The sequence below is a fragment of the Caloenas nicobarica genome, chromosome Z (genome assembly GCF_036013445.1).
Source record: "Caloenas nicobarica isolate bCalNic1 chromosome Z, bCalNic1.hap1, whole genome shotgun sequence".
Classification (NCBI taxonomy): domain Eukaryota; kingdom Metazoa; phylum Chordata; class Aves; order Columbiformes; family Columbidae; genus Caloenas; species Caloenas nicobarica.
Window position 1 is genome coordinate 94,775,062 of NC_088284.1, and position 15,844 is coordinate 94,790,905.

The 15,844-nt window shown below is 37.7% G+C and overlaps 1 protein-coding gene across 2 annotated transcripts in view; it reads right to left on the reverse strand.

Moving 5' to 3' along the window:
• Positions 1 to 1,997: 1,997 nt before the first annotated feature.
• The window catches only part of PRKACB (protein kinase cAMP-activated catalytic subunit beta), a 70,828-nt gene continuing 56,981 nt past the window's right edge, over positions 1,998 to 15,844 (reverse strand). For both annotated transcript variants that reach the window (XM_065656079.1, XM_065656078.1), the window contains exons 4-10: positions 14,834 to 14,932; positions 14,282 to 14,364; positions 13,629 to 13,755; positions 12,807 to 12,902; positions 11,200 to 11,322; positions 8,976 to 9,140; positions 1,998 to 4,272 (exon numbers count right to left, since the gene is read on the reverse strand). In XM_065656079.1, coding sequence (XP_065512151.1) covers positions 4,147 to 4,272; positions 8,976 to 9,140; positions 11,200 to 11,322; positions 12,807 to 12,902; positions 13,629 to 13,755; positions 14,282 to 14,364; positions 14,834 to 14,932 — 819 coding nt within the window. In that variant the 3' untranslated portion in view covers positions 1,998 to 4,146. The remainder of the gene's footprint in view (positions 4,273 to 8,975; positions 9,141 to 11,199; positions 11,323 to 12,806; positions 12,903 to 13,628; positions 13,756 to 14,281; positions 14,365 to 14,833; positions 14,933 to 15,844) is intronic.

Below are 15,844 nucleotides of genomic sequence, written 5' to 3' on the forward strand. Positions count from 1 at the left end.
ACTAGACCTCAGATTGAATTCAAACTTCTATCCACATCATCAAATTCAAAAGTCAGGAAGGGAAGCTATCCGAGATCCTACCTTGCCCCGAGATACCCGTCTTATCCTTCTAAAAACCCCAACACTTCACACAATTCCTGTGCAAGATGGCAAGTATTTTCTATGTATAAACTTTCTAACATCCTTGTGGAGCTTGAACGATTTTACTGGAAGTGATCAGTGCCCAGCCTCACATTAGAAAACTCATATTTTACCCTTTCTGTCTGAGACCTCAAATCAGTTGATTCCTCAAGCTGTCAGTTAAAATATATTTCCGAACATGTGCAAGACCCACACTTGTAAAACTATGGTGGTAATACAACTTTTTTTTTTTTTTGGTCAAACACATCCAGATCAGCTATATACACTCCAGCTGGTGAACGGATCATCATTTTACCAGCTTCTTATGGAACAGTTTTCAAATTCTTATCTGGGCTAAGTCTTCCTTACACGTGGCAAATGAGAACAACAGATTTGAATGACACCTTCGAATCTGCTGCTCGACATGCTGTTTGCATGGGAGCTCTAGTGAAAACAGAAGACAATCTTTTTGTGGTCTCTTAGCTCAGCTCTAGAGAAAGTACAAAGGTCTTTAAAATGTAATACAGCATTTGTACTACGAAAGCAAGAAGAACACAAAAGCACAGGCAGCGGGAACACAGCAGCAGAAGCACAGAGGCCGCAGCTCCGCTCAGACAGCAGGAAAGGGAGAAGGAGCAGCCGCGTTCCCCAGCGCGGTGCCAGAGCCTCTCCAAACACACTGGCGGAAAAAGCCTCAAGACAGACAAGGCCAAGCACAGGAACAGTCTTTACTTCTATCAGTTGTTTCACAGCACGACACACAGCACAAGTTTGTACAGCGGGATCTGCAGACAATTTAGGAACAGGCAATTATCTTTAATAAAAAGCCTCGAGTCTGGATGTGAAAATACGAAGACAACATTTCAGATCACGATCGCCTTGCTCGCCTTCAATTGCCTAAGAAGTGCAACTCACTGAGTTCTCACAGTGCCTTTCATGTTCTCCACACAGCCTGGTTAGTATAAAGCCTAACAGGTCCCAACTAACATGTCCAGTATCTTTCATAACCTTTTCCTCTCACTTTCAAACCCCGTTTGCAGCGTGTGGGGAGATGCAACGTCTCTCGTCACACAACGTTCTGATTCACAAAGAAGCAGCACAAGTGTTGTACATAATTTAATTTGCACTTCTGTATATAAATGTTTACTATATTGCACACTATTGCAGCACTTAAAAACATCTAATTATTTGCAAAAATTAGTAAAATACTTTAAAGGATTTAAAAATAAGGGTTTTAATGCAACTGACAAGATAATAAAAAAGCAATTTACTTAATGAGATACAATCCTTTATGTTGGAAATGAAAGTTACATACAACTAGAGTACAATTAAAATATACCATGTAGTTCAACACTTAATTCCTCAAATGTGTAAAATTAACAAGCTTCTACTGTCATAGATATACAATTTTTCCATATTGTGAAAAGAATTTTTCAAATTAAATACAGGTAACATAATATTCTGTAGTTATATTTTATGACTGTGTTTAAATGAGAGGGCCGTATAATACTCACATTGTCAAATGTACTCACTAATGCCTTGGAAATTGCACACTTCCCCTCCTTTTCCAAAATAGAATCTCATTTCCATACTGAAGTCTATTATGCCATATTGGAAAAGTATTTTACTTTCTAACAGGATTTTCATAAAATTAAAAAATAGCATAATATCATGGCATCAAGATGACTTTTCCACTTATGCCCACGTAGAATTTAATCTGGTTATCAGACAGACATGTCAGAACCAATTTCCTAGACTTTTGTCTTATTGTACACGCAAGATGAATGATTACAGTATTTTACAAAACAGAAAAATCTCTGAGCCTTACTAGAATTGTAAATCTAATGATTAAAAATTAAAATCATAACAGAATCAAATTGTGATCTCCAACATTTATTAAAATCTTTTAAAGTTCATAAACGACAACAAAGTTACTGTAGAATTTATCGCATACAGCTAGCATACAGCAGCATGTCCTTGGTCTAAATGAAATACAAAAGATTTTAACATTTTCATACAAAGGATTTCTTTAAATTTATTAATGTGACGATATATCTTTGTTACATAAAATTTGCTACAGCAAAGTATCTTATACTTTTCTTGCACATATGTAAATATGGGTGGACAAAGACTGCATTCAGTGTCAGCCTCCTAATGACGTTGTGCAAAAATGCTCAACAACCTAAACATACAGAATGTTGGATGGTACGTTTCATACTCTTTTGTAAAATGTCTACAAAGGCTTTTCTTAAAGGAGTCCAAACAGGTTAAAAGGAAGGAATGCCAGTGGTTTATTTGCACTGACATTCAAACACATACAATGGCTATGTATCAATATAGCTCTTTTTTTTTTTTAAAAACAATTCATCCTTGTATGCGCGTAAATTTATCGTAAAATGTGAGTCTAGTTTAAACTGTTTAGATGTGCTGTTTTAAGACAGGTCACCGAGACAGCCAGAATCAAGTGTACAAATAAAACTACTATGAATAAGTTTAAAAGCAACCCCCAAAAAAGTGCTGAGCCACTTATTATTAACATTGAAATAAATGTGTAGAAGTGCCCAAAGCTAGCACATGGTAGCAGTATCCTTTAAGTCAGTTGGTGAGAGTATACAAAATATAATTAAGCCCAAATACTTATATCTGTGTGACCATACATTCTGTTTGATTGAAAGAAAGTAGGTTAGAAATGAAGACACAACGCAACTAAAGTAAACCCAGCTGTTGCAGTTTTTAAACTTTGTCTCTTTTCTTCACGAATGAAGTGCTGTAATTAAAAAGAACATGATTGTAGCAGTACTCCATCCTCAGTTTACGAATATAGTATACCAGAATAAAAACTTGGCAATAACCTCTTATTCTTAACAGCTAACAAAAAAGAACCGTGTTCACCCAGCGATGCATCTAGAAAATGATTTTGCATTTGCTAAACCATTTGTTTTTCGTAGCTAATGACAGAGCGCATTTTGCTTTTTGTGGTATGACGGTTTTTATTTTAATGGATGCCTTTTTAAGCAAAACAAGCTCAAAACAAGGAATACGTCGGGAGCCCAAACATTGGCTTTTTTTTAAGAAAAAAAAAAAAAGTGAATCAAAATGAATCATTCTCTACAATACTGACCAAAACTTCCTTTAAGAGTTTAGGGTTCATGTTCTTAAAAAAGCCATTTCATACCTGCCAACTGAAATGCTGGTAAGTTGACTTGATTAAATATGGTCCAAAATCCAGACCAGGTGGAATTACTCCCTCTCACAAGACTGCAAGCTTTCCATGGTACAGTCTGGTTATGGCAATTTACCTGCTGCCAAGGTGGGAAAGACAAAGGAAGGAGGCAGTGATGAAAACTGCAGGGATGTAGAAAACCAAGGCACGGGGTCTAGCTACTGTCCCCTACTCAAGCCATCCAATTGACTCTACTGAATTTTGGTCAGTCTCCAGGAAGAAATGTTTTTAAGTTAATTTAGCAGACATTTATATGGCGATAAATACTACCTTCAAAAATGCTAAAAATGTTGGCTAGGTTTAGTCTGAGCTACTAAAAAATTATTATAAATTGTAGCATCAGACACAAGACAGACAATTATTGGCTGGCACAGACTAGAAGCAACATTTATCTTTCACTTCAGTCTAAATCACACTAGCCGCAACACCTTCCATTTCACTCACACAAATAATACATTATTCAAAATAAAATGGAGCATTCTTGGGTAAAAAACTACTTCATTTTAAAAGGGGAAAATGAACAATACACAGAAACAAAGAACGACAGAAACCAAAGTTAAGCAGGAAAGTGGTCTATTATTCTGTGTTACTGCACAAACAGTGCTTGCTTAATTGTGCCTAGTTAGAAGGGTTGGTGCAAACTGCACACATGGAAGATGGCAATAAAGACCTCAGTCAGCTTTGTGGAATGAAGTAACTAGGTAACTGTTTTGACATATGATGGTCTCAGCTCCACCTCATCTGTTAACAGAGTGCAAAGATCCCAATGTGAGCCCTGATGTCATCTTGTCCTCTTACTCCTACTAAAAATCAGCAAATTCTTTTGCACATTTTTCTGTTAGAGACGCACGAATATCTTCTTCTTCATAGTCATCAAAGTTGCTGGTATCTCCAGGGCCTCTGCACTTTGGTATGAAAGGAGCTTCTACCTGTTTTTTGGGGAACAAAAACCACACATTAATATTACTGGCCTTTGATTTAACATTGTGATAATGAGCACAACAATATTACCAGGACTCCTCAAATCCTCCCAAGACACGAGATATTACAGCTTAAAGTCATGGCACATAACCCCAGCCTAAGAAGGTGCAAACTTAGATTTATGAATGCAAGTTGAAAAAGACTAGTATGCCACTGACAAACATCAACTAAAAAATAGTTCCACTTCAAAACAAAGTTTACTTCTTGCAGGAGACCCTGCTCCCTCAGCTGCACAGCGCGGTTCACAGCGTGGCAAGGGCTGCACGTCACCGTCGCATGGTCATGGTGGAAGCGGAGTCGATTGATCACCATCAACACTGCTCAAAAATCTTGGGGCAGTTTGGAACCTGTGTCCTCCTATTTATCAACAGTCCTCTATTTCCAAATAAAAACTAACCTAATACAAGTTTAAAACAATTTGTTCTCTATCTCCTGCCAAGTTCCTCCCAGGAGCTAACTGTGAGAAAACTTCTTGAAAGCAGGCCACAACTGGGAGACCAGCAATGACTTGAAGGGGTCACTAAAAGACTGCACAAAAAGCCAGTGGAGCTCTAAGAAAGCCTTTGATACTGTGTCTCACAGTATTCTCCTGGACAAGATGGCCAGCGTACAGTTGAGGAAACACACAGTGCAGTGGGTGAGCAATTGGCTGACGGGCCGGGCTCAAAGGGTTTTAGTAAATGGGGTAATGTTGGGCTGGCAACCAGTCACTAGCGGGGTTCCGCAGGGATCCATCCTATCAAGACATTGAAGCGCGCTGGCCCTAAGTGACCTAGACTCAGGACTTGAGGGATTGCTTAGTAAGTTTGCCGATGACACAGAACTGGGGGGAGCTGTTGACACTCGAGGGCAGAGAGGCCCTGCAGAGGGATCTGGACAAACTGGAGAACTGGGCAATCACCAACCGCATGAAGTTCAACAAGGGCAAGTGCCAGATTTTGCACCTGGGACATGGCAACCCTGGCTGTACATACAGACTGGTGGATGAGATGCTAGAGAACAGCTCTGCTGAGAGGGACCTGGGGGTTCTGGCCAATGGCAAGTTGAACATGAGCCAACAGTTGTGCCCTGGCAGCCAAGAGGACCCATGTCCTGGGTGCATCCAGCACAGCACGGCCAGCCGGGCGAGGGAGGCGATTGTCCCGCTCTGCTCTGCACTGGTGCGGCCTCACCTGGAGCACTGTGTGCAGCTCTGGGCACCACAGTACAGAAAAAGATATTAAGCTACTGCAGAGTGTCCAGAAGAGGGCTACGAAGTTGGCAAAGGGTTTGGAGAGGAAGCCGTATGAGGAGCGGCTAAAGTCACTTGGTTTGTTCAGCCTGGAGGAGACTAAGAGGTGGGGCAGGCACCGAACTCTCCTCTTTAGCGATCAATGACAGAACCTGAGGGAATGGCAGGAAGATGTGCCAGGGGAGGTTCAGGTTGGATATTAGGAAAAGGTTCTTCACCCAGAGGGTGGTGGAGCACTGGAACAGGCTCCCCAGGGAGGTGCCACAGCCCCAAGCCTGACAGTGTTCAAGGAGAGACTGGACAACACCCTCAGACACATGGTGTGAACTGCGGGGTTGTCATATGCAGGGACCTGCAGCTTTTTAAAGTTGACCTTGCAATAAAATCCTTGGGTCTGGCTACAACTTAACAGTCTCAATCTTTGTATCCCTACTTCCAGCCTCTACTTATCTTGGAAGTTAAACTGAAGATGACATAAAACGAAGGTGTGGGTCTGCACAGGGACACACCTGCATTGTTACCAGGTAACAGCTTGTGCTGTCCCCACACAGCAGGGGGAGGGGGAAAGGAGGGTTGTTCTCAACTTGCAGATACTGAAATGCAATTTTAGAGATCAGACTACTAAATTCTGCTTTCGTTCAGCTAATATTAATTCAGATCTTGATCCTTCTAGCCTCTCACATCTCAAAGTTCAAAATTAAGCTTAATTACTTCCTAAAATACCTGAAACTTTAGACTCAGTCACAGGCTGGAAGAAGGAACGGTCAGGGTTCGGGGTTGATGAGAGGCAATGGTGAAGAACGGATGGGAAGGAAGTGACCAGAGAGAAGGGATGACCAGGGAGAAGATGTTCTACTGCAACAGGTCTATGGCAAACTGGAGCGTGAGGCACGACTACCAGCACCGCATCCCTCTTCTCCATTTAACAGGTGCCTGATTTATCCACCTTTACAATAAGTAAAATTATAGCAAAATTATTGAGGTAGAGGGTGTGTGTGTAAATCAGTAAATTAAAGAGATGACTTTGGGCGGTAACACTATACATTCCCAAGAAACAACACCAACTTTCTGCATTTATAGACTGTGCTACAATTGTCATGTGTGTATCCTTTTGTTCCTAAAACAATATATGTATTTAGGTGATCTATCCAGAGACAATATACACTCTGTGTACATGCCTAGTCTGCAGAGCCACACATTTACCATTATCTGAATTGTGTCTCTATATCTTCTCAAATTGATTTTCAATTACTCTCTCACAGCAAAGCTCAGAGCACAAGAAAGATCTTATTTACTGCTGGAATTTTAGAAGGTGTTCAAATGAGACACCTCAGACTTTTTGCTATTTTCTTCACCAAGGAAATTGTTAAAAAGAGATTGCAGGAGATAACACCAGTTCATAGAAGAAATACCTGTTTAGCCCTAAGTGCAACCATATTATCAGGCAGTACTTTAATAAACTGCACAAAGAAAACAAGCCTTGATATTATCTGAAATATTAAGTAATTCACCGGTTCACTTATGACTGTAGCACAACAAAGTATTCACATTACATTAGCTGCCAAGGAACACTATATTTAATCAGGAAAATACATGCTGTGGTAACAGCCACTGTGGAAAGCTGGTAAAAACCCCAAGTTTATTGCTGTATTTCTGTGACTGCTTAAAAGGTATTACAATCCATGCTGTTGTTTCAGACCCTTAGTATTACAGTATTTATTCCTTTCAATTAGAAGCTTCAAACTTACTCAGCATCAGCTTTCACAATCCTTTAGGACCAGTAACAGTTATTCTGACTGTACTGTTAGTTCACATTTAAAAATATTTCTTGTTTCTGTGAAAGTAATTCTCTACAGCAGTGCACTAGCAATGCTAAGAATATTTAGCACAGCATTAAAACATCCAATTTAATATTATGGGGCCTGCATGTCCCCAAACAGCATACTGGCAAATGAAACTCAGTGCATATAAATCTGCCTTACAAACAGGCACTAAGAAAGTAAAGAAAGATAATTACAATTCTGCAATGGGGAATCTCTCCTTAAAAACATCTATACTTAATACAAAGAAAACAGAATGTGTTAATTGTACCCTGTCTTCTCATAATTAATACATGAATGAATACTAAAACAACTGTACTGTCAGTTTGTATAGCCAAACAACCAGTTTCTTTTTATAAACTATTGTTCGTATTTAGGTTTGGCCTTTAACACACTGCTGTTACAGCAGCAAGTTCATGCCTCTCTAGTCAAGACTGTTAGCATCTGAACAACGTAAACCAGTTCCTTCAAATGTTATTATTTAGCCTTTTAACCAATATCTAGACACAAAATTATTTCTCTACCTGAGTCTTCTGGGACAACACCAAAGTTATTTTAGTCTTTTATTGTGTCTATTGAAAAAACAAGAATTCAGAGGCTGCATTTAAGAGGACAATTTCTTAGGAGTCTGTTTCTAGAAACTCACTCATCTACAGATATTTGACTCTGCCTTCAAGGGAAGAGGGAGCTTTGGAGCTACTCGAAGACAGACCTAGACTGAACTGTCACCATCCTCATCCCTGTCCCCAGCTCCCTCCCTCAGCTCCGCTTCGTTCATCCCAGCAGCCACTAACGTGCTCTCCTCTGGCCAATATGTTAATGGCTGCTCTGAAAATATTCCCAATTTCTCTATTGCTTTCTTTCTTATGCAGCCTGAAGTTCATAGTGCAGACTGGGCAGGGACTTTCTAAAAACCACATTACAAACCATGTTGGCCAGGCAGGTCTAGAAAACCATTCTAAAAATGCCAGAAAAAAAGCCTTCAGCAGCGCTCTTCTCATTGCTGCAGCTTATGGAACTGCAGTCCATTAAAGCCGAGTGTCGGAAGACAAAAACTCCTCAGCAGACACTGAAGGCTGAGTAGATGCTCTCTACATCTGACCTGGTCTCAACCACAGAGAAAGCGAGAGCAAGAAGGAGGGACCGTACTTCTTTAGCAGCAAAAGAAAAGCTTGAGCTTTGGCTAGAGCTCTTCCGCACTAAAGCAGAGTCTGACTGCTAAGAACTAGCTGGAAAGGAAAACAGATTCCTCTCTGCTGTGGAGGAGTATTTACAGATGCCACTATAGCAGGGGTTAAATAAAAAGTGAGAGAGGCAAGAGATGGCTCATTCTGAGCTATTCCAGAAATAGACTAAAGCATAACATGTGTTAAGGGAACATGAATGTTACACAGAGGTCCAGGATAAAATACTAATGAGAAACAAACACAATTCAACCAATATATATACTCTTCAGAGTCTTAAAGATTAAACTACTTTCACCTTTTCTCAGTTTAATTAAAAGTTACAGATTTAAGGAGGCAAAAAATAATGAAAATAATTAGAAATTTTACTTCAACCCCTTAAAGACGGATAGTAGTTTTGAACGGGAAGGTCTTACCTTTCTCTGATAAATGGCAATCCAATCTGTAGTTGCAAACCACTTGTGATTCTTTATGTCATTTACACCATTCTTGAGATTTCCGTATCGTTTGGTCAAATCTACCTGGAGTAAATTTCTTAGAAGATCCTTAAGGTCTGAACTGAAGTGTGATGGGAACCTTACCTAAAATTATACATCCACAACATTAAGAAACAATATACACAACCTGATTCTTCCCGAAGTGAGGTAAAACAACGTTCACACAAAAGGAAATACTTGGACTATTTTCTCTTCTTCCTCTACAAACAAATCAAGTAGGAATGCATGAAGGGAGAGATTATTATTGTTGCACATGTCTTTCTGTTTCACAGAGCCTTTATTAATACCTTGTCTATTTCCCATTTTTTGAACTGAAAGTTTCTAGATCTGTTTGAGTTGGGGGAAAATGTTAATTTAATGTAATAATGACATAAAAGCAAAATTTAACTTGGTATCTCACCAACACAACATCAGCTCATGGCTTTCTCAACTGTTTTCTAGGAAAAAATTTTTAGATTATATTTTATATACACACACACAAGATACAGTATAGTATAGTATATCATATAAATATACAGATATGCTGTGAAATAACTGAAAATCCAATCTGGAACATTATGCTGTACTCTAATCTGTTTCTGATAACTAAATACATCAACATCAAAAGCCTTAAATAAATAAAAGAGCACTGTTTGAAGATAACACACAAGTGACTTGCCAATACAATTCATTCAAACCTTGCTAAGAAGTATTTAAAGATGATTCATGGGATACGATTACACAGGGTTTTACTAGCAAAAGATCTACAGACATCATCTGAGATGGCAGAGAGAAGGGGAACAAAAACCAGGCAGAAAGTTGTACTTGTCATGCCCATAGTCTCAGCATTTGACACTGACAACATTCAGCAGATCGGTTATGATGCAAATGCAGAAGATGGAATGATTTAACATAAAAACATGTTGCAAAATCAAGAGGTCTGATAATGAAGGACATTGCTTCAGTTTACCTGTCAATATGGCCCTATTGTAGTACATGAGAAATTCACAGGTTTTAATGAATATAATACCTAGACAGCTGAGAAGTAAGGAAACACTAACTCCATTTTTCAAGTAGAGAACTAAGTGCTTGAGGTAAGATTAAAACAAGACTTAAGGTTATAAAAGAAACATACTGCTAGCTGAGAACTGAATGTTAGAGTTTCCAGAGTTCAAGTCCAGTGCTGTTTCTGCACCCATCCATCCATGGACTCAGTAAAAAAGGTAGATGATCAACTGTACAAATGTTGAGCAAATTAGATACAACCGCAAAAAATGCCCAAGTTTTTTTGTTTAGAAGATAAACATTCCTTTAAAAATGTATCTTCGTAAATGAATTCCTATATATTCACGGAGACGGCTGAAGGGTCACAGTATTAATCTTTCAAAGAGCAACCACTTTCTTGATTTAAATAAGGTCCTACACAGGAATCCGTCTCACTGCAGCGCACACAGGACCTGCTGAGGCACCTCCCTTGACTAGAATTACAGAAGTACGGGAGGTGCAGCACAGAGTGTGTTTGTGTAGGGACAAGGAAGAACCACCATAACAAATTGAGTAAGCACAACAAAACATGAAGATACAACACTGGCTGGCAGGAGAAGCCACAGAACGATCACATTTGCACGCTGTCACGCTAAATGATATTAATGAAAAATAAAAGTAAAAAGTTGGAAACACTGATTTAAAATTTTATATAACAAGGAAAGCTGAACAGAACATTAGACATACCTTCAACTACAGGACTGCAGGAGTAAAAAAGCCTATTATGAATTATAGAAACTCTTAAAAGCTTCTCAAATGTTGCAAAAAAAAATCTAGAAAAGAAAATTGCTAGGCAAATTAAGCATACAGCTAAATAGTTGTTAATAGTTGCTGGACCATTTTTATGGAAGCATATAATGATATAATACTACAAAGCCTGTAAACTTAAATAACTTGCATTTTAAATTTGAAGGCAGGAACAGATTTTTAGAAGTTTGGTTTTTAATATTATGGTAGCAGTGTCTGTACTTAACAAGTATACATTACAAACTTTTTCCATATCCTTTCCAAATGGCTCACTGTCTAGTAGCCAGCAAATTCTGCATCTAGTCCACACAAAACCCAGGTTCCACAAAGACAAACAACTGCACTTGCAAAAACAGACAGAGGCTTCACTCACCTTGCCAGACACAATCTTCTCGTAAATCTGAATGGGCTGATCTGCAAAGAATGGGGGATATCCAGCTGCCATTTCATAGATTAACACTCCTAATGCCCACCAATCCACTGCCTTGTTGTAACCCTGGATAAAACAAGAAATACCACTGTTAGCACATTTCTAACACAGTTTAGCATTTTCAAGATGTATCTCTGAAATTCAAAGAAAGCAAATGCATTATTGCTTGTTTAATACAGAACCTACAACCTTGTTCAAACCAAACTGAAGCTCACAGATTTCAACAGCAGTATACCTAAAAATCTAATACGGTGATGACACTGAAACAGAGATGAAAGTTAAACCTTTTTCACATATTCCTGTGCTGAGTTTCAGTGATGTCTTTACACTGATGCGACAAGAGTCCCTGAGCGACAGAAATTGGCACAATTTATTTACTTAGTTATTTAAAAACAAAATAATCTTGTTACAGAATGACTGAAACTTCTTTCAAAGCTTAGGGAAATTTCATGAAATACAAGACATCCTCTATTGTATACTATCATCTTTTTGCTTGACTATCTGCATTTCAGAACATTTGTTTTGATATTTAGTAAACTAGACTTAAGAGCCTAAAAGTTTAGTTAATTAGCTGTTATAGACTAATGACCTGGTCTTTAAAGCCTAAACATAAAATCATTAGTAAATCCTATTTAATATTTAAAAAGACAGAAAACCCCACCAACCACATCAATTTTATGTTTTGACTGAGATATTTTACAAAGCTCTGGGCTAAGATTCAGTTTTTCCTGAAAAATCTGCTACGGAGAATTTGTAGTAGGCACATTGCAATTTCTACTGCTGCTTTAACTGCATAAGGACAAAAAAGCTGCAAATAACAAACATTTTTTCCTCAAATAATAGTATTTTCAGTTTCCTTTCAAAGACCTGCAAAGGGTATTTAATTAAATCACATATTAAAGTGATAATTTCACAGCGTGCATTATGATTGTTTATATCATAAGCAGTTCCATAAACTATAAGGGTACTTTTCCTTTGCAAAACATGAAGGTCTACAGTTGAACAGCTTTATAATAAATGATATTTCTTCTATGTTCAAAGACTTAGTGCAAGTACAAGACACAAACTGATCAACAGCAACCCCAGACTGCAGGTACCTGATGTGTAAAACCAGTGGTTTGTCATGTTTGATTTCATGTAAAGTGCCTTAAACCTGAAACACACTGCAACTAGTTATTATATGTGGTTCTTGTTAACTCTGGAGCTCCTGTTCTAGTCTGTTAAACACTTCAGAACGTGGTCACTCAGATCTGCGGTTCTGATAAGGATGCTAATTAAACAACCCAATTACAGATTCTTTAAATCCCTTTTTCCCACACAAGTTATTATACACAGAAAGCATATGTAGAAAGTTCTGTACAGTAATGTTTTGGAGTAAGTTTTAGTATACTAGAAAAATGCAACAATCACATTTTGTGTAATTCATAAAGAGTTGACTAGTCAAGATATGATTTTTGCAAGTATCAGCAATTATCTCAGAGTTTAATACAATAATCGGGTCATAAGTTTTAACTGCATCAAATGCATGGCTAAAAAACAAGACAAAGTACCTTGCTGAGAATTATTTCAGGTGCCAGGTATTCTGGAGTTCCGCATAACGTCCAAGTTCTTCCTTTTACTCTTTTTGCAAAGCCGAAGTCCGTGACCTGTTGTCAGAAGAAGCAAATTAACTGCAAGTGCATTTTTATAATTAAATTTAAAATTAAGTACTTCTGAAATATTTTGGAAAGCTATTTTATACAGAAGAAAAACTTGTTTCTCAAATCACACAGTATAGAAAGTTTGGACAAGACGATCCTTGGGGTCCCTTCCAACCTGGTATCCTATGATTCTATGATACAGTGAGAGGCACCTTCAGTAGCCAGTCCTTCTGACATTTCTAATTCAGAGAGATAGCAGGTTTCTAGTAATAAATGAATAAACAACATATCAAGTGTGGGATTTATCTGACTGACACTACATACTATAGTACTTGCTGACATCTACGCTGGTTATCCTTAACTACTTATACAGACAATGCAGGGAACCAGACATTTTAGGGCACCTTTCATCTTGTTCTAGGGCAGATGTATAAAATAGGTCAGAGGAACAGAGCCATGTAATCACCCCCCTCTCACCACAGACCCCAAGGGAAACCTTGAGAACTTGCTCAACTGCAGACAGCTCCATGGTGCATGCTTAATTTTAGTCAGAGGAAGCACAATCCCATGGTTTTAACCATTACTAAGCAGAGGACATTTCAGTGCTCCCTGAATACACGTTATCATGCCAACCAGCTTCAGACCATTTATTCTAAACATATTTGCGAGAATTACTTAACTCTACATGGTAAGACAAGACCCCACTTCCTAAACATATGAAGAATATCATACCTGGATGTATCCTTGCTGATCAATTAAAAGATTTTCAGGCTTTAGATCTCTGTAGATGAGGTCTAATGAATGGAGGTACTCAAATGTTAGCACTATCTGAGCTGCATAAAACCGTGCATGTGGTTCACTGTGAAGAATTAAAAGAATATTAAGTACCTCAACGCTATGCTAAGATACTGAAAGAACCATGTAACTGCCAGGCATAGATAAATTAAGTATCTTTTAACTGGCTCTTTTACTGTGTAACAAGAAAAAAGAAGCAAACAGCAAAACATTTAGAATTGATACACTCATTTCCTAAATTTAAGTCTCGCAGTTAAAATACACATGCAAATCAAGATTAACACATGCCACAATACAGAGCTTAGACTTAAAATTTTACTTTTACAAGCTATCAATTTCAGTGACAATATGCACAGGAATTCCAAGATTCTATCATGCATAGATCACAAATGCCTGCATTAACTAACTGAAAAATAAGGAATAATTATGAGTTTTTTATTGCCTGACTAGTTTAATTCCACTGAAAAAGTAGTAAATTAAATGCACTTACTCCTCCAGAATTTTTTTCAATACTAACAAATTTGATAAAACCATCTTCCCAAATTAGCAACATAGCCTTTTTAAAGGAATAAGGTCATTAATACTCTTACCTGAACCTTCCGATTCTTCTTAGATGTGAAAACATTTCACCACCAGGAACATACTCCATTACCATGTATAAATTAGAATTGTCCTAAGGAAGCAAGTAAACACACACAAATATATAAGACTGTCATTGAGAACAGCCTCAGGTATAAACCCCAAGCAAAAAAATCTGCAGAACAACTACAAATTTACCATTCCATACATTGGTACAGAAATACATCCTTTGATTTCTCTCAAAGACAGAATGATGCCTAAAAGCTCCCTGCTGTACAAAAGTCAGTTTCCCTCTAAAACAAGGGAAATCTCTAAAAGTTTAAATTTCTTTTTTTTTTTTTTTATTTATTTGGAGATATCTTTTTAATCACCACCTGGTGAACTGGGGTGTGTGCAAGTGTGCACACAAGTGCAGGAACTCCTGTTCAACAGTGCCATGTGAAGCACCTTTGAAAACAAAAATACTACAATTAGTGTACTACAAGAGTTAAATGTTTTACTATCTAAATTTTGAAGACATATTTCTCTGAAACCCAAACAACTACTTTCAAAATAGTGATTACCTTAAAAGAATACTCCAGTTTTACAAGGAAAGGAAAGTTCACTGCTTGTAATATTCTTTTCTCATTCAGTGTGTGTTCTATTTGCTTCAGTTTGACAACCTAGGAGAGAAAAACCAATCTTCAGTTTGACATTTTATAGTTGTTGATAAATTTTTCAGTGTAAAACAATTAGCCAAAAACAAGCTCGTAGCTTTATAGATAATGAAAAACCTTATGGATTACTGGATTAAAAAGTCTAATGACATTTTAAAGAGTAATACTCATGCAATACGGTTTGCAGATAACTCCAGAAATAGTGCTTCTTTCTACATGCCAAGTATAGGAACCAGTAAGAATCACTTGTGTTTGTAAAGGAGATCCTTCTGCAGCCAAGATGACAGTTCAATAAAATCCATTTGATCTGTAGGCCCTTTGCTAAGAAAGGCAGGAAATTGTGTCAGACACATTTAATTATGAATTTTGTTATGTGTGAACAGGAGTAAACTGACTTAATTTACATAGCTCACACATTACTAAGGAGAAACCTAAGGAGAATACAAATTCAAAATTTCCATTCTTATAAACAAGAGTTACTTCTGCCAGACCTTTCAAGGGGTTTTGCTTTTCTGCTCAGCAAACATATTAAAAAAATTAAATGCTACCTTCTTGGAATCCATTATAATATGAAGCTGCTAACAAGGCAGCAAGTGGCAGATTTCTGATAATTGCTCTCTCAGTAACTAACAATTGGTTTCCTTGTGTTAAACCCCACCATTGCATAATTGATTATTTCCATTTTACCTAACCCCTGTTGCACAATTTATCTCTCATTTTGAGAACAGCATGATTTCCAAGTAAAGTTATGTTTTGTTTTTCATAGGAAACAAGGAGAAGGTGTACAAGCGTGATAAAAACAAGTCTGATTTTGCATGTTCAGAAATCAAATCTAACTGCTGCAAGTAATGGATAAGCAAGATATTCCAACCCTGATTGAAACTGTTTAAATTTAGCTTTTAGATGCAAAAGGTAGCT